The sequence below is a fragment of the Agrilus planipennis genome, unplaced genomic scaffold (assembly GCF_000699045.2).
Source record: "Agrilus planipennis isolate EAB-ADULT unplaced genomic scaffold, Apla_2.0 scaffold60, whole genome shotgun sequence".
In the NCBI taxonomy this organism is placed as follows: Eukaryota; Metazoa; Arthropoda; class Insecta; order Coleoptera; family Buprestidae; genus Agrilus; species Agrilus planipennis.
The window spans coordinates 1407892-1431602 of NW_020438877.1; the positions used below are offsets into that span (position 1 = coordinate 1407892).

Here is a 23711-nt window from a genome sequence, read left to right on the forward strand (position 1 = left end):
TATTGTTAAATGTACGAGTTTGTTCAAATATGTCTATTAGTCGATTAGCATCGAGTCGAGTAATTTTTATATTTCAGTAAATTGTCTTTTTATGTTCATTTAAACCTATATTATAACGTCTTCCCTTTTGACTTATATAAACCTTAGATTCTCCGTTTAAAGACCAAGATTCAAGAAATTTTTTTTTATATACTTAATTAAACTATTTTATTAAAACTTTTGGGGTGCGATTCGAACAAGCAATCGTTTGGTAGTGTTACATTGTTAAAAACAGAAACAAATATTTTTCCTAATCCGTTTCTGGTTTATTGAATAAATATAAATGGTGTACATAATTATCAACTTACTAATTGGTTGAATTCATTTGATTATCAAGCAAAAAAAGTACAACTAAAAATGTCCCCAGTGGGTAGCGCCAACATGACTCTCGGCTCCTCCAAAGCCACCGTGATGTCCGTAATGTGCCGGATGATGGGCATGTCCTAATCTTTTAACAACAGCTTGGAATCCAGTGTGAGGTCCTGCTACATATTCAACAATGCGCTTGGTGCCATCTGGTTCATCTAAACTGTAAGCGCCCTTTACCACATGTCCGTTCCTTTCTTCGTGCTGAGATTTATGATCCTTAGTGTGAGGATCATGAACGCCATAACTGAAGTGATAATGGGCAGGTTCCTAAAAATAAATAAGCTATAACAGCGAATGGCATGAATCAGGAAACTGAGGTCAGAAATGTCATTTTAAATTCTTCAATATAAAACATTTGATATTCTGATGAGCATTATTACGTGAAATAAGAGGATAAAAGAACCAAGGGAATAGTTATTTCCAATTAATTTTTATGGAAAACTTATAATTTACCCTTAAAACATTCCCAGTCCATCAAGATTTTGAAATGTCTTAACCTCAAAATTCTAACGATGCTAATTTATTAGCTTGTTTCGTTTTGAAATTAGGATATTTCAAAATTACAGTCTTCTAAAAGTTCTTTGGGTGCAGACGCAATTTGGCGTCAAAGAGTGCATCGAAAATTGTTACCTTCACTTTTTAATTCTCCAATTTTTCGTAATAATGCTGACGAAAAGGAAAAGACTTTCAAAAATGACAGTAATACTATAGAATGTTGAAAAGAAGAACACGAAGAGGATAATCAATCGAGTTAATTACAAGTATTCAACAGTAGATTTAAGTCTGGCTCCACAATTGCTCTAGCACATTGAAATATCTTAAATAATCTCAAAACCAAACACGCCAAATTAGCATTACTTAAATTTTAAATTTAAAATATTTCACAATTTTTATTCTTCGACAAAAGAACGAATTAAGTTGTTGACCATCAGACGTGAATCGCGATTTCGATTGTATTTGATCTCATCAGCACGCCGTAGGTAGTCTCGACAAATCACCATTCAAACCGAAGGTTTCCGGTATTTATATAATATCGAGTTACGGCAGCATACTGCTATCTACTGATACTTGCTGCTAACAAAAATATCTATTTCAAATATTAGAAAAGGGCTTTACCAAATTGTCTAATTACTTGTTCGCCGAATCAACGTCCCAGCTGAATTAAGTACGGATTAGTTCTTGGTTAAAACTTTATCGAAACTACCGAACGTGGACTGCGATTTGGATCTTATTTGATCTCATCAACACCTCTCAGGCAGTCGCAATAAGTCACCGACCAAACTGTTCTTATTAATTTGGTTTGAGTGTTTCACGTATATAAACTACTTCATTGATTTAGCTGATAAATGGTAAGGCCCTTGTCTAGCATTTGGAACACTTCAGTTAGCAGGAAATATTAGTAGATGGCGACATAAGTATAGTAATACTCTTTTTAGAAAATACTACAAATGGCGCAGTAAACGCCATCTGTAGCACGATGTTATATTTTAGGATTACGTATGCTCCAACAATGCCCGAATTATTTTAATACTCTTTTTCCTTTCGGGCTTAGGAAATTCATCGAAAGCATTTTAATTTTTTCTCTTTCAGCCCCTGAATTTCTTGACCTTATGTTAGCAAGACAATTATGGATATAACAGTTTATATGAAATAATAAACAATAAAAATAAAAGGTACATAAACAAAAAAGTATTGAGATAGTTACATACATGATGTGTGGCTGACACTGCAACAATTACAGTTGCTGCTAAAAGAGCGAATACCTGAAACATTAATACAATAAAAAATTAGGTTGTTAATAGTAAAAATAATATTTTTTTACCACGGTGCCGTTCATGTTGGTTTAGACGTGTTGTTTCTGTAAAATTTGGAACTGTAAAGATACAGTTTTCGTACATTGGTTAAGCTTTTATAGGCAGAAATGGAACTTTCTTTTTGAAATTCGCTGGCATATTTGCAGACCTAAAATGCATATAGGTGTAGGTACACAAAAATTAAAAACCGTTTGACAAAAAGTTATAAAGTAATATTACATCATATTAGCATTATATAACTACTTATAATCAAAAGCATATGTTCATAACTGTTAAAACAAATTTGGTAATGCTGAACGGTTTTTTGGAAGTATATATTATTTGTTTTATTGCAAAAAAGGCACCAAAGACGTGTTGGTCTCATTCACACTACAAAAGTTTCCATAGCAGATTTAGGTTGCGCCTAATTGCACTCAAATTAATAAAACGAGGAGATTTGAGATGTTACTATTTCTTGAAACACAAATTCCATATCTTCTCTTTTTGAAGAAATTATTTTGGAAATGAAATACAATTAAGAGACTGAAAATAAACAGTTCTTATTACTATTCCAAACAATGCCGTCGCGACGGTTCGCCTTTACAACTCTTCTTCAGGGTAGACGAAAGGCTCAATAGCATTTTATAAAAATTATTAATAAAATGTGGTCATTTGAAATATTGTTATTCCATGAAATACAAATTCCATATCTTCCGTTTCATGAGATGTTATTTTGGAAATTAAATCCAATTAAGAGACAAAACAAATATTTATTACTATTATTGCAAACAACACCGCTTCTTCAGAATAAATTTTGTAAGTTAATTCTTACATAATTCTGTAATCAGGACCCTCCATACGGAAATCCTTTTAAGTTTACAATCTACTAACCAACCTAGAGGGATAGTAGAGGAATGTTTTCAAACTTTATGAACTATAAATGGATTAACTTTTAGCCTTAGGGGTAACAAACACAGATAAACGAGTGATACTTAGTTTGTATAAAAAGCAACAGACAGTCGGGCTGCAACGCAGATAAGTAAATATTACGAAAGGAGTTAGACAAGGATGCACACTGTCACCGCTGATTTTTTATCTATACATCGAAGACGCGATTAACATCAATGAAGATTTGCAGATGATATAGCAGTATTGGCATCAGGTAAAGAGGAGTTAGGGATAGCTTTAAATAAAATGGAAGCGGTATTGACATAACAGTACTGTACAGAAATAAATAAAAGTAAAACAAAAATACTGGTATACAAAAAGAAAAAGCGAATATAAAGAGAGGAGACGAAAGATTAGAAGAAATGGTTGATTTTAGGTATCCAGGAAGTCAGATAAGTCGGGACGGAAGGAGTAGTAGGGATATAAAGTAGAAGATAGTGCAGCGTCGAGTCGCCTTCAATAAAAAGAAGTCACTTTTATGCTCGCGAATGATTAATTTAGAAATTCGAATAAGATTGTTAAAGGTGTATGTTTGAAGCGCGGCACTGTACGGGTGTTAAACATAGACGGTGGACGCGGCGAAAAGAATAGCTTAAAAGCGTTCGAAATGTGGTGTTACCGGCGAAGGATAACGTGGATAGGGAAGGTTAGAAACAAAGAGATATTAGAAAGAATAGAAAAACAGAGGACTCTATGTAAGTCAATAAGAAATAGACGAGATAGGTTGGTAGGACACCTTCTCAAGCATGAAGGTCTGGTCAGAGACTTAATAGAGACAGAAACGGGAGTTAGGTGTAGACCTAGATTAGATTACTGTTCGCAAATAGTTGAGGATGTGGGTTGTTCTAGTTTTATGGAAATGCGAAGATTAGCTTAGGATAGGAAAGAGTGGAGGTGCGTGTCCAACCAGTCTTAGGACTGACGACGTTATGATGATGAAGTAAAAAAACTGAATATAAAATGTGAAACTTATAGTCAAAAATGTACTAAAGGGAGGAGGATGTCCGATTCTGGCCTCTGGTCTTGGAAACATTCAAAATTTCGAGATATCTTTTTTCCATGTTCATGAAGAGTGACTTATCTATTATCAGAATTATCAATGGGATTGTTCAACAAAGAATTTACATAAAACGTAAACTGTAGTATGATAAGCAGTTTTCTTCTGGACACAGTGTTTTATGTAAAACGTTTCTTTTTCTTGAAACTGATGCCATCTAAACAGGCGTATTGTGCGTAAACACAACCTTCAAGGAATACATAATTCTTTTCCTTTCTGAGATTATGTACATCTTAAAACTTAAGGTACGACTGGTTTAGTGTCCTGATTCATTTTAATTACATAATTAAGTCGGAATTAATTTAAGATCCACTTAAAAAAATAAAAATTTCCTGGCACTAAATAAAGATATTTTTATGAAACTATAAAGTTCTCATTTTAGGTGCTTATTTACAGATGCCTAATAGTGAATCAAAATTATTTACTATAAGGAAAAGGTGCCTATAAAACCTTTCTCTGAATCCACTTGCCTTTTTTCTTTTATCCTTTAAATTGTCTTTCTGTCTTCTGAAAAAAAATACCAAATTTGAACATCCTCGATTATAAATAACTTTCTTTTTATATGCTGTGTATTAATTTCAATTTTCTTTGTTCTCCTGTTTCGATCGATATGTCTATCTGTATTATCAAAAAATTCAAGTTATCCCACGTTTTCCAGAAAATCCGCTCCATCAAAAAATGTCAGTCAAGATTAGGTTGTTTCAAGAAACTTTTTCAGTTCAATTTCTGTACAGCACAGCAGTAAGTACTATTCACCAAACGGATATTGATCGTGTGCACTAAAAACAATAATTTTTTGTAGAGCAGAAATACAATTTTCAATTAAAATAGTTTTGAGAAATTTTACATTTATTGTATATTTTTCGCACCTCATCAACACTGCAATTTAATCGACACAATGTAAATACGTATGTAGTTAACTACTATAGATCTGGCAAGCCCATAACGTGTTAAAAAAATTAAGAAACTATAAAATATGAGATTTAAAGATGAAAAATAAATAGTAATGAGCAGATTGATATTTCTATTTGCGGTAAAAAAAGCAAACGCCCCAATTGGTTAAGTAGTAAGTAGATATAATAAAGCAAAAGGTAGTGGTAGTGTTTGCTTTATGGCACCTAATAAATTACCCTAATCCGAGCAACATTGGTTGCCTATCTCAATTTTTCTGGGCCATGCAGTTCACTAAAAAAATCAAAATATTTCTGTTTTTTACGTTTTTGCACTGCCGTGCCACTTCTTTCGTTCGAAAAAAAAAACTCGAACTGTATTTTAATGTTTATTAATAAAACAACTTCACTAAAACTAGTTAATAATTAAAATTAATAGATGTTGCTGTACCAAACACTGAAAATCTTAAACAAAAACATATTGAGAAAATTCAAAAATATATTCCATTAGCAGATGAAATAAAAGACATGTGGAATCAGAACACAGTTCGAATTCTTCCAATAATAATATCATCAATAGGCGTTATACCTAAAACATTACACGCTAGCCTAGCCGAGTTGAAACTGCATAAGTTTACGTACATAAGTCTACAGAAATCGGTAATCCTTGATACATGCGGAATTGTGCGTAGATTTCTTAACAGTACTGACATATCCCCCTTTTCAGAAAACACAACAGGTTAAATAAGAAGCAGAGTTTTTAATACTCACTGATCATATTTTAGGGCAAGAAGAACCGTTAGCTCCCTAAATTTTAAGAACAGAAAATTGGTTTCTATATCCCAAAAGATGTGAGTGAGGTTCTTTGGCATTAGCCCGTCTTCACTTGCTTAAAGTTACCAGTGCAAACTGAGAAGACCAGGATGATAATGCTTATGTTTATGTTGATCAAATATTTGTTTATTGTTATGTGATTTGATGATAAATTGATTACGTTGACGGATCGTTATGACTGTTCAAAGTGCAATGCTATCTTCCATATTTAAAGTTTCTCGTTTACCTACTACTATTTTCCCTCCAAGGGGGTGATAACGGTACCTGCCAGAAGTATACGTTTCAAGGCTATCTGTTAATATTTGAATATTAATCAAGGGTGAGTATTGAAACGGTTACTTATGGTATTTACAACCTATGCAGACCATGGGCTAGGGTAATAAACCGCTGTATCCAAAACGGTCAAATAACAATAAATTCAACAATTTTTTAAAAAATGCCACAAATAGCGCGGTAAACGCCATCTGTAGTACGATGCTACATTTTAGGATTACGTATGTTCCAACAAAGTCCATTAAAATATATGGATATCTACTTGCTGAAAACGAATCCCGGCGTAGCCAACCTCAACGTGATAGGCACGTTACCATAATCCTATCACCTGTCACGTTGAGGTTAGCTACACCGGGATTCGTTTCAGCGAGTAGATATCCATACAAATGGACCTTGTTGGAGTATACGTAATCCTAAACTGTAGCGTCGTACTACAGATGGTGTTTACCGCTCCATTTGTGGTATTTTCTAAAACGCACTGTTAAGACAGCAAGTAAAAGATGGTCTGTGTTCTGTCGGAGCTGTCTGCGACGCGCTGATGAGATCCAAAAAGATCGAAACCGCGATCCGCGTCTGGCAGTTTCGACAGAATACAGATCACTATGAATTATTTTATATTTCTGTTTATTTAACAGCTGACAAAAATCGGGATTCGTACTTTTCTTAAGAACACGCTAAACTATAATTTGCCCGAAGAGCAGGTTCTAACTCATTCTTATGTGGCTGGAATTTATTGAATAAGTTTTAAGGTGTTTTTTTAATAAAACAAAAACGAAAAGTACATTCGAAAAAAGCGCTTCGTACTTGTATAGATAATAACGAGAGCTTTGGTTTGAAACTTCGACCACTCTTTTAACTTGTCTACAACAGTAATCCATTTAATAAGAATAAAAAAAATCTCATTTGTCTAGAAGTATGGATGTAGCCGGCAAAATTGTAAAACTGCCCTAAAAATATAATTGTAATTGTTTGCAATTTGTTTATAAGAGAATGGTTATCAACTTTTTTGGGAAACAATAAAGCACAATATTCGGCAAATTCTCAAAAGCGCATGCACTAAATTTGGATCATTTAAATAAATATAACAAAATACTTAAGGATTACATAGTCGTTGTTGATGTTTTCTATTTACATGAGACAAAAATTTGTTTGTAATTCATTTACAATTGAATGGTGATCGACTATGAACGTTTGGCGTGTCAATGCACAACTAATACATTAATAATTAAAAATTGGCATGTTGTAATCCGACACGAGTATGAATATTAACTTTTCTTTCCCTGAAGGAAATTATAAGGATCGATAGGGAATAAATTGGTGATCTGGAATATATTAACTTTATCGTTTGGTAATGAACATAATTAATATCTAGCAATAATATTCATGCCGAATTCCAAACTTACCCATAATAAGAATGGTAAGTAACATATAGGACATAAATAATTAAGTGCTAATTAGTAGACAAAGTAAACAGAAAATAAAAAAAATCAACTTTGAAACTTTCATTTGTGCCAGTCTAACGTTTTATTTTTGTGTCCAATTAACAAATTAGCAGATAAGTAATTCATTAATTAATAGTTTAAATTGGTCAACATTCCTTTAAATTTCCGGTAAGGGTGTGACAGCAGCAACAATTTCTTCTCGGTAATTAGGGTAGAAAATTAATTTCACTTTAATGTTTAAAAATTATTAAAGTGAAACTTCTTTACGCACGGTAGGGTAAGTTCGCTTCATGCGAGTTGCTATGTAACGAAATCATGCAACGGATGTCCCCTCTCTATTTGGCCACGTAGTTGAGTTCGTAGTAGGAATCGCTTGAGCCATGAGCGCGCTTCAAAGCAACGTTCGTTGCAGGCAACTCCGGCATGTATAGTGTAAAATTAAAATTCATATAGTGTACAAATAATACCATTAAACCAATTTTTTAACCCCAATCCCGGTATGTTTGTATGTTTGAAGATTTTCTAAAATTAATTGTTAAGTGGACTTCCGGTTAATCAATTCGTCGGGAATTGTTTGAAACTTCTCCATATGCAAACGGAGATGTTGTGAATGCTTTTTTTATAAAAAGTAAAAACGAAAGATAAACTGAATTTAGTGTGACCATAAGTAATATTGAATTTCTTTATTTAAACGTTCATTTTTGCATTAACATTATTAATATTTTCCTTTTAAATTACATACTAGCAGTTGTTTCTTTTATTCTAAAATAGAATTCGTCTAAGCAGATAGTAAATACCAAAACAAACGAAAGCTCTACTTAATTAGATTATTAATTTTGTACCATTGTTGTACACATATGTCTAGTCGATGAAAAGTATTTAAAAATGCCCCCAATGGCTAGGCACCAACATGACTTTCGTCTCCTCCAAAGCCACCATGATGACCATGGTGTGCAGGATGGTGAGCATATGTCCTAGTCTTCTTTTTTACCTCCTATAAACTACCTCAGGTTATGAAGAAAAATTTGAACCTGGAATCGATCCCGGGACCTATGGCTTTACGCACCAATGCACTGACTACTAACCTATGAGAGATGACAACAGCAACCGCGACAAACCATACTTATTAGGTCACAGATCTGTCGAATTAATTTAAATATTTCACTTCGAAATTCAGTAGTGGTTAATGTACCAAACATTAATGTGAAAATTCATCTTCGGAGTATTCGTGGGTGTTCGATTCCCGGCGAGTGTGTGACAACAGCAAGAAATTTTTCAATAACTTGATGCAGTTTATAGTGGATAAAAACTGAAGATGAATTTCCACATTGATATTTGATAGAAGTGATTAATTTAGAAATATCCTTTTTTTTACATTAATAATTTTCTTTTAAGTTGCTTATCAACAATTGCTTGTCTCATTGCAAAATAGAACCCGTAAATAGTAGATAGTTAACACCAAAACTATGTAATTAGATTATTTATTTTGTACCAATCCTATACAGATATTTGTGTATAATAAATAAAGTATTTAAAAATGTCCCCAATGGGTAGCACCAACATGACTTTCTGCTCCTCCAAAGCCACCGTGATGACCATAATGTGCAGGATGGTGAGCATGTCCTAGTCTTTTAACCACTGCTTGAAATCCAGTGTGAGGTCCAGCAACGTATTCCACAATACGTTTGGTACCATCAGGTTCATGTAAACTGTAAGCGCCTTTTACAACGTGTCCATTCCTTTCTTCATGTTGAGATTTGTGATCCTTTGTATGAGGATCATTCACACCATAGCTGAAGTGATAATGAGCTGGACCCTAAGGAAAATAATTGAATCATCACTACCGGTCGTCAGTCCTAAGACTGGTTGGTTGTATATAAGGTTATAAAATTACAGAAAGGAATTTTAATCATAATAATAAAGACAAAGATATTGTAAAATGTTGCATACACTATCATGATGATGAGTTCCAGAGACTACCAATAAGCTTGCTACTGCTAAAAAGGATAAAACCTGGAAAAAAAAAACAATTTGGTTAAAGCTAGGTTTCTAAATTGTAATCACATTCAACCCCTTACCGTTACAGTAGTCATGATAAGATAAAGGTAGCAAGTAAGCAATGTATTTGGTTTAAAGTTAGAGAACTGCAAGAATGTAATGATATCAAATGAAGGAGAATGAAAGCTTTTATAGGAGTTTAATAATCACTTTCATTTTAGATAACGATACATATATTGGAGTAGGCGTATATCTATACTAAATATGTGTGCTTACAGACCAGAAAATATGCATACAAAAAGCCCATGTCCTACTAACCTTCGCTGGAATTTTAATATTGGTTTACATATCTATTAATTTTTTCAGTTGAAAGGTACTGCATACATAAATCTAACCTAATAAGGCTGCGGGATTTATATAATCCCAAAAGTAAAAAATACACGATTTCTTGTAAGTATCTATAGTCGGTCGAACAAGAGGTTACGTCTCTAGAACGTGTAGATTGTGTTGCAGTTGTATTGTCTAGTGCAAACATTTCGCTTTTCTTAGTAGATGGCATCTTCAGTGAGTTCCACACCATGACCAGCGACTGAAATCTCCAAAACTTACGATAGCACATAATGTCAAATTTGCATGCATTTAAAATGGAAAAAAGTTGAGGAAAAAGGAGGTTTGTACTTATGCTGTAGCAGTTGCTCTCTGTTACATGCTCACAGTTAATGTTATTGGTTAATGATCTACAGAAAGTTAATTGCTCTGATATTAACTAATGTAAGTTTTGTGACTGGAGGTAACATGGCTTTGATGTTTTTATAAAATTGTATTTACTAAAATATACCTTTCTGCATACAGTTATATAAGTTCTCTAAAGTTTTAAACCACACTCACCCAACTCTTTTCATGTTTTTTTTTTATCATAATCAGTTCAATTGGACACACATTTGCTCTTCTTCCTATTTTGAACCAATTTTCGCATTTCTCCGAAAACTAGAACAACCTATATCTCTAACCATTTGCGTACACTCATCTAATGGAGGTTTACGTCTACTTTTCTTTACTCCTGTTTTTGCTTTTAATAAGTCTTTAACTAGTTCTTCATGTCTGAAAAGGTGTCCTGTCAACCAATTTCGTCCATTCACTATTGAGTTCAATAACTCTTTCTGTTCTTCCTCTCCTCCTTTAAATACCTCATTTCTAAACCTCCTCTGCCCACGGCATTTTTTATATTATTCTATAACACCACATATCAAATGCTTCTTTTCTGCACAAGCACATGCGCTTCAAATGGTTGCTTTAATAGATTAATTTGAAAAAAAATTTAGAACACTTTAGAAAACAAACTATAATATGCAACGACCGACGCAAACATAGATTAAAAAAACTTAAGTAAAAGAAGATATAAGCATCTCCTTAGTTAAAAGTGTATAGTTAATAAGGTGTATTATATCATAGTATAACAATATAATTTTAATAATTTTGTATTTATATTACATTTTTTAAAACATGTTTATCAAGGTGCGCCACTTAGCATCTAACTGATCCATGAATCCATTTGGTTTAACCGGGCTTAGCCCAACGGTTGATTTTATGCATCCTGCCTATTAGGGGAGTTAGACCAGCAAAAGGTCCATCATCATAAGGTCGTCAGTCCTAAGACTGATTGGACACACGCCTCCACTCTTTCCTATTCTAAGCTAATCTTCGCATTTCCCTAAAACTAGAACAACCCACAGCCTTAACTACTTGCGAACAGTAATCTAATCTAGGTTTACCTCTATCTCTCCTAAGTTCAGTTTCTGCCTCTAATATGTGTCTGACTGGATCTTCATGCCTAAGAAGCTGTCTTACCAACCTATCTCGCCTATTTCTTATTGACTACCATAGAGTCCTCTGTTCTCCTATTGTTTCTAATACCTCTTCGGTTCTAACCTTCTTTATCTACGGTATCCTCACCATTCGCCAATAACACCAGATTTCGAACGCTTCCAACCTTTTCTTTTCCGCCGCGCCCACTGTCCATGTTTCGCATCAGTACAGCGCCGCGCTCCAAACATACGCCTTTAACAATCTTTTTCAAATTTCTAAATTAATTGTTCGGGAGCATAGAAGTGACTTTTTTAACTTCCCATTAGGAAGTTATTGTAATTGGGTCGAAAAGTGAAATCGGAATTTTCATTATATTTCCACGTTTTAACATATTAGTAGCATGCTAGCCAATTTTTTTGATGATGTGTGTATGTACGTACGTACGTACGTACGTACGTACGTACGTACGTACGTACGTACGTACGTACGTACGTACGTACGTACGTACGTACGTACGTACGTACGTACGTACGTACGTACGTACGTACGTACGTACGTACGTACGTACGTACGTATGTACGTACGTTCGTATGTCAGCATTTTTTTCGTTTTCGATATCTCAAGAACGGATTGAGATATCGCCCTCAACCAAAATTTTTTCGAAAGATATTATCATAATGAAGATCTGAAAGAAATTTGAACGAAATCGGTCAAGCCGTTTTTTTTTTATAAAAAAAAAAACGAATTAATTACAAACAATTTAATTAAAATACGTTCTAATCTAATCACAACAATGAAGTTACGGAATCAATAATAACGAAATATCATTATTCAAGACAGGGAATAACATATTATAATAACATATTATAATAAAAATTTGTTTATAACAAAATGAATTGTTATAAACAATCGATAAACAATAAAAAATAGTATTTACCAATTGACTGATGCAAGTACTCTATCAATTCGGTTTTCTCAGACGAAATACTGTTTCTTATGGGTTTATAAAATGACGAACTCTCAAACATTGTTTGTTATTTATTATTGTGCCGCGTTTTTTTCAAACTTTAGAAACGAATGTACTTTACAATAACTGTATTATCTAATGGGAAGTTAGTCGTATTAGCACCGACCAAAGTGTGCTCAGACCAATTTTTTATTTTTATTGAAGGTGACTCGACCCTGCGTTATCCTCTGCTTTATATCCTTGCTTCTCCTTCCGTATTGACTCATCTCACTACCTATATAGATACCTAAAATCCGCTACTTCTAATTTTTCATCTCCTATCTTTATATTCGCTCTTTCCCTTGCATACCAATATTTTTGTTTTACTTTTATTTCATTTCATACAGTACTGTTTTGTCAATACCGCTTCCATTTTATTTAAAGCTATCGCTAACTCCTCCATGCTAGATGCTAATACTGCTATATCATATGCAAATCTAAGCATGCTAATCTTTTGTTCCTCTATATCTAACCATACAGTTGTACTGTCCTTAATGATGTTGATCGTGTATTTTCGATGTATATAATAAAAAGCAGAGGTGACAGTGTGCATCCCTGTCTGACTTCCTTCCTATTATTTACTTCTCTATGTTGCAGCCCCATGTCTATAACTGCCTGTTGCTCTTTATACCAACTAAGTATCACTGTTCTATCTTTGTAACTCATACCTACATTTTTAAGTATATTTAACATCTTGTCCCATTTAACATTGTCAAAAGCTTTTTCTAAATCTACAAATCCTATGTACGCACTTTTTCTTTTTTCTATCGTTTTCTCTATTGTTACCCGTAAAGCTAGAATGGCCTCCCGCGTTCCTCTATTTCTTCTAAACCCAAATTGATCTTCTCCTCATAGTTCTTCCGCCCTTTTTTCCATCCTCCTCTGTACAATTCTACTTAAAATTTTTGACGGATAGGAAATTAAGTTAATTGTTCTAAATGTCTCTCACCTATCCACGCCTCTGTTTTTGGGTATGGTTAGTACCAGCTTCCTTTTATAATACTCTGGAAATTTCCCCGTCTCGTAAATGAGACTAACTAGCTTAAAGATAGGATCTCTAACCTCTTGTCCTGCATGTTGTAGAATTTCCACCCTGTATCCCATCTACACCTGACGGCTTATTATTCTTTAAGTTTTTTAATGCTACATCGAACTCTTCTCGCATTATTCAATAACCTAACTCATCTATCTCCACACTATCTTCTATATTTCCTAATAAAGGTATACCATATATCAAATTAAGTATACAATACTATATATTAAGTACTTTTTTTTAGTACATTACAATAAAACCTTAAAATTTAAGGTAAAAATGAGCCACGTCTACTAATCATTTGTTTAGTCAGGGGCGGTTATATTCCAAATGTTTAATGACTTTCATAAAATTAAAAAGTTTAATAGATACGCGACGAGTTTAGTAGTTTTTCGAGTCCATCAAATCTAAGTTGCGATTATATTTTTTATTGACAGTAGCGCCCTCTGTTCTCCTATTCACTATGATACCTCCTTTATTTCTAACCATTTCTATCCACGATTATCCTCGTCATTCGTCTGTAACACCACATTTCGCACGCTTCTAACATTTTTTTCCGCCTCTTCCACCGTGCACACGTTTCGCAACAATACAGCGCCGTGCACCAGATATTCACTTTTAACAATCTTCTTCGAATTTCTAAGTTAACCGTTCGTAAGCCTAGATTTGACTCCTATATGAAACACTTTGACATTCAATAGTGGTTAATATATCAAATATTATTGTGAAAATTCATCTTTAATTTTTAACCACTATAAACTACCTCATGTTAATGAGGGAAAATTTCTTGCTGTTGTCCCATCCTGGCTAGGAATCGAACCCGGGATCTTTGGCTTTACGCAACAGTGCTCTGTCCACTAAGCTGCGAGAGTTGACAACAACAAACCGTACTTATTTGGATACAGATCTGTCGAACTAATGTAATTGTATTAATACTGTATGAAACACTTTGAAATTCAATAATGATTAATATATCAAATATTAATGTGAAAATTCATCTTCAGAGCATTAATGCGTAAAGCCAAATGTCCGAAGTCCGATTCCTGGCGAGAGTGTGACAACAGCAACAAAATAATTCGAATAAAATAATTCGAAGTGGTCTGTATTCTGTCGAAACTGCCAGACGCGGATCGCGATTTCAATCCTTTTGGATCTCATCAGCGCGTCGCAGGCAGCCCGACAGAACACAGACCAACTTGTACCTGCTGTCTTAACAGTGCGTTTTATAAAATACTACAAATGGCGCAGTAAACGCCATCTGTGGCACGATGCTACATTTTAGGATTACGTATGCTCCAACAAGGTCCACTTGTGTGGATATCTACTTGCTCAAAACGAATCCCAGCGTAGCCAACCTCAACGTGATAGTCACATCAGCTTAATCAAATAAAACAGCAACAAACTTTTTATTAACCTGACATAGTTTATATTGGATAAAAATTGAAGATGAATTTCCACATTAATATTTGNTAAGAGAATGGTTATCAACTTTTTTGGGAAACAATAAAGCACAATATTCGGCAAATTCTCAAAAGCGCATGCACTAAATTTGGATCATTTAAATAAATATAACAAAATACTTAAGGATTACATAGTCGTTGTTGATGTTTTCTATTTACATGAGACAAAAATTTGTTTGTAATTCATTTACAATTGAATGGTGATCGACTATGAACGTTTGGCGTGTCAATGCACAACTAATACATTAATAATTAAAAATTGGCATGTTGTAATCCGACACGAGTATGAATATTAACTTTTCTTTCCCTGAAGGAAATTATAAGGATCGATAGGGAATAAATTGGTGATCTGGAATATATTAACTTTATCGTTTGGTAATGAACATAATTAATATCTAGCAATAATATTCATGCCGAATTCCAAACTTACCCATAATAAGAATGGTAAGTAACATATAGGACATAAATAATTAAGTGCTAATTAGTAGACAAAGTAAACAGAAAATAAAAAAAATCAACTTTGAAACTTTCATTTGTGCCAGTCTAACGTTTTATTTTTGTGTCCAATTAACAAATTAGCAGATAAGTAATTCATTAATTAATAGTTTAAATTGGTCAACATTCCTTTAAATTTCCGGTAAGGGTGTGACAGCAGCAACAATTTCTTCTCGGTAATTAGGGTAGAAAATTAATTTCACTTTAATGTTTAAAAATTATTAAAGTGAAACTTCTTTACGCACGGTAGGGTAAGTTCACTTCATGCGAGTTGCTATGTAACGAAATCATGCAACGGATGTCCCCTCTCTATTTGGCCACGTAGTTGAGTTCGTAGTAGGAATCGCTTGAGCCATGAGCGCGCTTCAAAGCAACGTTCGTTGCAGGCAACTCCGGCATGTATAGTGTAAAATTAAAATTCATATAGTGTACAAATAATACCATTAAACCAATTTTTTAACCCCAATCCCGGTATGTTTGTATGTTTGAAGATTTTCTAAAATTAATTGTTAAGTGGACTTCCGGTTAATCAATTCGTCGGGAATTGTTTGAAACTTCTCCATATGCAAACGGAGATGTTGTGAATGCTTTTTTTATAAAAAGTAAAAACGAAAGATAAACTGAATTTAGTGTGACCATAAGTAATATTGAATTTCTTTATTTAAACGTTCATTTTTGCATTAACATTATTAATATTTTCCTTTTAAATTACATACTAGCAGTTGTTTCTTTTATTCTAAAATAGAATTCGTCTAAGCAGATAGTAAATACCAAAACAAACGAAAGCTCTACTTAATTAGATTATTAATTTTGTACCATTGTTGTACACATATGTCTAGTCGATGAAAAGTATTTAAAAATGCCCCCAATGGCTAGGCACCAACATGACTTTCGTCTCCTCCAAAGCCACCATGATGACCATGGTGTGCAGGATGGTGAGCATATGTCCTAGTCTTCTTTTTTACCTCCTATAAACTACCTCAGGTTATGAAGAAAAATTTGAACCTGGAATCGATCCCGGGACCTATGGCTTTACGCACCAATGCACTGACTACTAACCTATGAGAGATGACAACAGCAACCGCGACAAACCATACTTATTAGGTCACAGATCTGTCGAATTAATTTAAATATTTCACTTCGAAATTCAGTAGTGGTTAATGTACCAAACATTAATGTGAAAATTCATCTTCGGAGTATTCGTGGGTGTTCGATTCCCGGCGAGTGTGTGACAACAGCAAGAAATTTTTCAATAACTTGATGCAGTTTATAGTGGATAAAAACTGAAGATGAATTTCCACATTGATATTTGATAGAAGTGATTAATTTAGAAATATCCTTTTTTTTACATTAATAATTTTCTTTTAAGTTGCTTATCAACAATTGCTTGTCTCATTGCAAAATAGAATCCGTAAATAGTAAATAGTTAACACCAAAACTACGTAATTATATGATTTATTTTGTACCAATCCTATACAGATATTTGTGTATAATCAATAAAGTATTTAAAAATGTCCCCAATGGGTAGAACCAACATGACTTTCTGCACCTCCAAAGCCACCGTGATGACCATAATGTGCAGGATGCTGAGCATGTCCCAGTCTTTTAACCACTGCTTGAAATCCAGTGTGAGGTCCAGCAACGTATTCCACAATACGTTTGGTGCCATCAGGCTCATGTAAACTGTAAGCGCCTTTTACAACGTGTCCATTCCGTTCTTCATGTTGAGATTTGTGATCCTTTGTATGAGGATCATTCACACCATAGCTGAAGTGATAATGTGCTGGACCCTAAAGAAAATAATTGAATATACTTGCGACCATACAATTACAGAAAGGAAAAGATTACATACACTATCATGGCTATGCGTTCCTGAGACTAGCAACAAACTTGCTGCCAAAAAGGATAATACCTAAAGGAAAATAATTTAGTTAACTATTTGATCTATAAATTCTAATCACATTCAACCCCTTACCATTACGGTAGCCATGATGAAGGTAATAGTTAAGTACGTAGTTAAATTGGACAACTTTAAGAATGTAATTATAGTAATATGAGGAACATGAAGGCTTTTATAGCAGTTTAAAAATCACTTTCATTTTAGAAAAGCACACTTTTGTTACAATATATGTGTGCCTACGGACTAGAAAATATTTACACAAAAACAACAGGTCGTACTAACCTTCGCTGGAATTCGGACATTGTTATATGTACATATAACGTATTAATCAAATAGTTTAGGGTTTATATAATCTTCTAATTTTGAAACTGTACACGATATGTTATAGAGGAGGCGAAAACTAACCTGAAGGTGATGGGCACACTTTAAATATGGTATCATACATATCGGCATAAAAAATTCGTGTTTCTATCTGGACCCGCTTTTCAAAATTATCTATGCACTGCTTTCTGTATTTCGTAAAGGAACCATTTTAAGGGAACTGCTTTTACAGAGTACAACAGAGGGATTTCATTGTAATTGTGCGTTTACTCATAAATATTTACTTATATAGGGATTAGAAAATACTACAAATGGTGCAGTGAAGGCCATCCGTAGTACGATGCTACATTTTAGGATTACGTATGCTCCAACAAGGTCCACTTGTGTGGATATCTACATGCTGAAAACGAATCCCGGCGTAGCCAACCTCAACGTGATAGGCACGTTAGCTTAATCGAATAAAATAATTCGAAGTGGTCTGTATTCTGTCGAAACTGCCAGACGCGGATCGCGATTTCGATCTTTTTGGATCTCATCAGCGCGTCGCAGGCAGCTCCGACAGAACACAGACCAACTTTTACCTGCTGTTACGTTATCCTAAAATGTAGCAACATGCTACAGATAGCATTCACTGGGCCATTTGTAGTATTTTCTAAAACGCACTGTTAAGACAGCAGGTAAAAGTTGGTCTGTGTTCTGTCGGAGCTGCCTGCGAGGCGCTGATGAGATCCAAAAAGATCGAAATCGCGATTCGCGTCTGGCAGTTTCGACAGAATACAGACCACTTCGAATTATTTTATTATATAGGGATTGTTGAATCTATAGAAGAAAAATACTTTCCGTAATTTATTACCGTTTCATTACGTATAACTTTTGTACTGTTAATGTAAAAAAATTTCGTAGCCAATACATTTATAATTAATAATGAAAATATTTCGATATTTATTTATTTGCATCAATATTAGGACAACCATGGTTATCTGCTGCATTTTTCATTACATAGCGTCATCCTGCCATGGGTATTTATTTTCGTGATATTGAGTAAGGAGCGAACAATAAGCCATATGACATTGCTAGAGGGGGAGGTCTAATAAATGGTAAAAGGCTATTCTTAACCATATGCGAGGGTTAGCAACGTATTTTTTTGAATGTTCAGTTAATTTTTGACAGCTGCTCTGCTTGCACGTGTTTTTGGCTGGTCTTCGACTTTTGCCTATTTCAAAAAATTGATCGAAGGATTTCTATCAAATTTTGTGTGAAAACAAAATTAAGTGCGATGATGCATTCCTATTGTTGACTATGGCATACGGTGAAGCCATCTTGGAACAAAGCAACGTTTATCGGTGGTACAAAATGTTTTCAGAAGGTCAAGAAGATATGAACGACGAAGAGCGTGCCGGACGTCCGAGCACGTCGACAACAGACGAAAACATTGATGAAGTGAAGAAAGTAGTATTGACCAATCGTCGAATTACCGTTAAAAAAGTTGCTAAGGACCTAAACATATCAATTGGCTCTTGCCATTCGATTTTTACCAATGATTTGGGCATGAGACGGGTCGCCGCAAAATTCGTATTGCTCAATTTAGACCAAAACAAGATCGAATTAATATTGCTAAGAAGCTGTTGGGCTCTGTCCTCGACTTTTGCTCCAGACGGTCATAACTGGCGATGAATAATGTGTTTATGATTATGACGTTGAAACCAATGCTCAATCTTCCCAATGGAAGCTGCCGCCAGAGACAAGACCAGAAAAAGCGGGGCAAGTTATGTCGAATGTGAAGATTTTGCTTACAGTTTTCTACGATTGCAAGGGCATGGTGCATCATGAGTTTTTGCCACAAGGTAAAACGGTCAATAAAGAATATTATTTGCAAGTTATACACAATTTGCACGAAGCAATCTGCCAGAAACGCCCTGATTTGTGGAAGAACCAAAATTTTTTGTGGGCGAATTTTTGGTCAAAAAGAACACACCATTAATGCCGCAGCCACCGTATTCCTCAGATCTGGCACCCTGTGACTTTTTCTTGTTCCCGAAACTTAAGAGGCCCTTGAAAGGTCGACGCCACGCTACGATTGAGGAGATAAAGACGGTATCGAAGAAGGAGCTGAACAAGATCACAAAAATGTTTTTTTGAAGATTGGAAAAACTGTTGACACAGGTGTATAATATCTAGTGAAGGTTACTTTAAATTGGACAAAATAGATATTCATGAATATATAAATTATTTTTGAAAAAACATAAAATTCGCTATACTTTTTAAATAGACCTTGTAGATTATATAACTGCATGCAGTTGTCGAACTGAAGATGATGCATTTTCTGTGATATACGAGGGTGGATTGATAAGTTTCCGGCCTGACCAAGAAAAACAAGGTTTTTAAAAATTTTTTTTTTTTATTTCTCAACATAATCTCCTCCAAGGCTGATACATTTCTCATAGCGGTGTTCCAGTCTATTAATGCCATCTCTATAGACTGATTCGTCAAGCTCCTCAAAATAACCATTTACAGCTTCGATTACTTCTTCATTGTCCGCAAATCTCTTACCGCCAAGCCATTTTTTGAGATTAGGGAACAGAAAATAGTCACTCGGGGCTAGGTCTGGAGAGTAAGGAGGGTGCGGCATCAATTCAAACTTTAGATCGTTGATTTTAGCCGTCGCAACGATTGACGTGTGCGCTGGTGCGTTATCGTGATGAAACAAGATTTTTTTCTTCGCCAGATGAGGTCGTTTAATTTTCACCTCGTGGCTCAAACGTTGCAATAAGTCTGCGTAGTATTGACCAGTGATAGTATTACCCTTTGCAAGGTAATCAATGTATATAATACCTCTTGCATCCCAAAAAACAGTAGCCATAACCTTGTTCGCCGAAAAAATTGTTTTTGCCTTCTTTGGAGTTGGTTCCCCTGGTCCAATCCACTGTTTAGACTGTTCTTTGGTTTCAGGAGTGTAGTGGTGGACCCACGTTTCGTCAACGGTTACGAATCGACGCAAAAATTCGCTTGGATTACGCTTATACAATGACAAATTTGCGGTAGAAATGTTTTTTCGAATCAATTTTTGGTCGACTGTTAGCAAACGCGGCACCCATCTTGCACAGAGCTTTTCCATATGCAAATGTTGGTGCAAAATATGTTGCACACGTTCATATGACATCTTACAGGTCTCAGCTATCTCACGCACTTTCAATCTGCGGTCTCCCAGCACTATTTGATGAATTTTTTCGATCATATCTGGAGTTGTGACCTCAACGGGGCGTCCTGAGCGAGGCCCATCAGAGGTGCTCACACGACCCTTTTTAAACTCGGAAACCCACTGCTTAACGGTTGAATATGACGGGGAGGATGTCCCCAGTGTTGAGTCCATCTCTTTTTTAATTTCCTTCGGCGTTAACCCCTTCAAATAAAAGTATTTGATGACAGCACGATTTTCCTGCTTTTCCATTTTTACGAAAACCACAGAGGCGTCTTGTTCAGCGTGCTGTCAAACCTACACTAGCAAGGAGATCGGGCTGAAACTATAGCTACAAGCTATCCAAGGATGGTACTATAGAATGTCACCTCAAGGTAGGCCTAGTGGCGTCATCTCTTGGTTAGGCCGGAAACTTATCAATCCACCCTCGTATAGTTAGCCGCAACAATCTGTGTCAGATGATTTTGAATACAAAAATAAAATAAACACAAAATTCCTGTAAAGATTTTATTTCAAAAATGTTAAAAGATCATGCTCTTTTATGTATGTAGGTCTAAAGCTAAAGCTACATCAGTAAATAATGCTGGGGTCGTTAAAGTAGGTTGAAATAGGGTCATATGGTTTATCGAAATCTTCCAAAACATTGTACTTCTTTTTGGAATCTTTCCAGGTATTTCCCTTACGATTAATAAAAGTATAGGCAATAAATTATATTTATCTTGGAAATTTAATTAAATTCTCTGTGTCCGCTTCCTCAATTTTCAATAAAGGAAATTTTATCCAGTCTAGAGAATTTGTAGGTACAAATTATCATAAAGGTAACTGGTAGGTAGGTAGGTATACGTTTCAATTATCGAAAGTTTTTTAAACTATCCTCGGAAATATTTCCAAACTTTAAACAGGTTTTAACTTTTCAGTAAAGGGCAATTTATTAAATTCGTAAATTAAAATGTTTGCTAGTTTAAATGTACTTTTAACATAAGGTAGGAGTCAAAAAGTTCTAGAAAACGCGCGAATAAAAACTAATCAAAAATATAGTAAATATAGTGGATTTTTCACTTCATTTAGAATCCGTATAATGTAGTCAAGTAGTTCGTTTCAGCTGAACGTTTCTTTCATAAAGAGTTATTTCTGTAAAGTTTTCTTTTGGGTAATTACCACGGACCTTTGAAACTTAGGTATGCCTTGTTACTGATTATATTTAATCGTTATCTTTTTTTAATAATGGTATAGCAGTATTAGCATCTAGCAAGAAGGAGTTGGATATAGCTTTAAATAAAATGGAAGCGGTATTGATAAAACAGTATTGTATAAAATAAATAAAATAAAACAAAAATACTGGTGTGGAAGGGAAGAAAAAGTAGGGAAAGGGCGAATATAAAAGATAGGAGACGAAAAATTAGAAAAAGTAACTGATTTAGCTATTTGGAAGTCAGATAAGTCAGGACAAGGAGTAGTAGTAAAGTTGAAGATAGCGCAGGGTCGAGTCGCTTTTAATAAAAATAAGTCACTTCTATGCTCCCGAACAATTAATTTAGAAATTCGAAAAACATTGTTTAAGGTGTATGCTTGGAGCACGGAGCCGTACTGGTGCAAAACATGGACATTGGGCGTGGCAGAAAAGAAACGTTTAGAAGCTTTCGAAATGTGGTGTTACAAGCGAATGATGAGGATAACGTGGGTAGAAAAGGTTAGAAATGAAGAGGTATTAGAAAGAATAGAAGAACAGAGGACTCAATGGAAGTCAATAAGGAATAGGCGAGCTAGATTGGTAGAACACCTTCTCAGGCATGAAGGTCTAGTCAAAGACCTAGATTAGATTACTCTTCGCTAAGAGTTAAGGATGTGGGATGTTCTAATTTTAGGGAAATGTGAAGATTAGCTCAGGATAGGATGGAGTGGAGGTGCGTGTCCAACCAGTCTTAGCACCGATGGCCTTATAATGATGATGATCTGTTGGTTAAATATGAATAACTACAAATATTATTACTTTACTGTGATCATCACTTGTACCCTCCAATTGTCTTTAGAAAATACGGAAGGTCAGTTAACCTAAGTTTATCTTACTCCGGCCTTTTGTTAATGAATGCAAAAATTATTTAAATAACAATAGGCAACGTTTATTTAACAGAAAATATACCTAATATATACCTAATATATAAATTATTCAACTAATATACAGTTATCTTTATATATATTAAAAACATTTAACAACAAAATGTTAACTTAACTATACTCACATTCTTATAATTTTTGACCAAAATAATATACAAACAACAAACATTCTTTAGCTTATAAACTTAACTAAAAAAAAACCTAATACATTTCCCTTCTATTTTTGTTTTTTTAGAAATATCCACTCCCTCACCCTTTACACCTATCATCTCACTGCACATTTTCAATGTTTCATTCTCGATACTTTCTTCCAATCCATACCTTAAGTTTTCTATTTCAATTTCTACAAATCCCGCATTTTCTCTCTTCTTCTAATCAGTATTTATTTCCATTACATTAATTCCCCTTTCTAAATCTTGCTATTATTCCTTTATCCTTATTCTTAATTAAATATTCAGGTATGCTGATCCATTTCCTCATCCCTTCGGCATATTTGGAACATTGAATTTTTCTTGGATCCTCTCCGTTTTCCATTTTCCTACATCTATTCTTTATCATATTACTTACACATTCAATCCCTCGTTTTTCCATTCAATTGGTTGTTCCTTGCTGATTCCCATTTCCTCTAATGCCTTATCCATTTCCTAATCATATCTGTTTCTCATATCTATTCTTAGATCTTTTTTTCTCCATATCCCTTTCCTTATATCGTCTCGTCTTTTAATTTTTCCAGCTT

At 34.5% G+C, this 23711-nt stretch overlaps 1 protein-coding gene across 1 annotated transcript; it reads right to left on the reverse strand.

Annotated features, from left to right (window-relative positions):
* Window positions 1-380: 380 nt before the first annotated feature.
* On the reverse strand, window positions 381-2262 carry LOC108735955 (adult-specific cuticular protein ACP-20-like). The gene is made up of 3 exons (XM_018468198.1): window positions 2231-2262; window positions 2118-2171; window positions 381-675 (listed from the first exon to the last, which is right to left on the reverse strand). The coding sequence occupies exons 1-3, from the start codon at window positions 2243-2245 to the stop codon at window positions 391-393; spliced, it is 354 nt and encodes a 117-aa protein (XP_018323700.1). The 5' UTR covers window positions 2246-2262; the 3' UTR covers window positions 381-390.
* Window positions 2263-23711: the final 21449 nt, after the last annotated feature.

Coding starts and splice junctions, on each gene's coding strand:
- LOC108735955 (XM_018468198.1), bottom strand. Junction 676..2,117: donor CAGTGTCAGCCACACATCAT/GTATGTAACTAT, acceptor ATTTATTTTTAG/GAACCTGCCCATTATCACTT.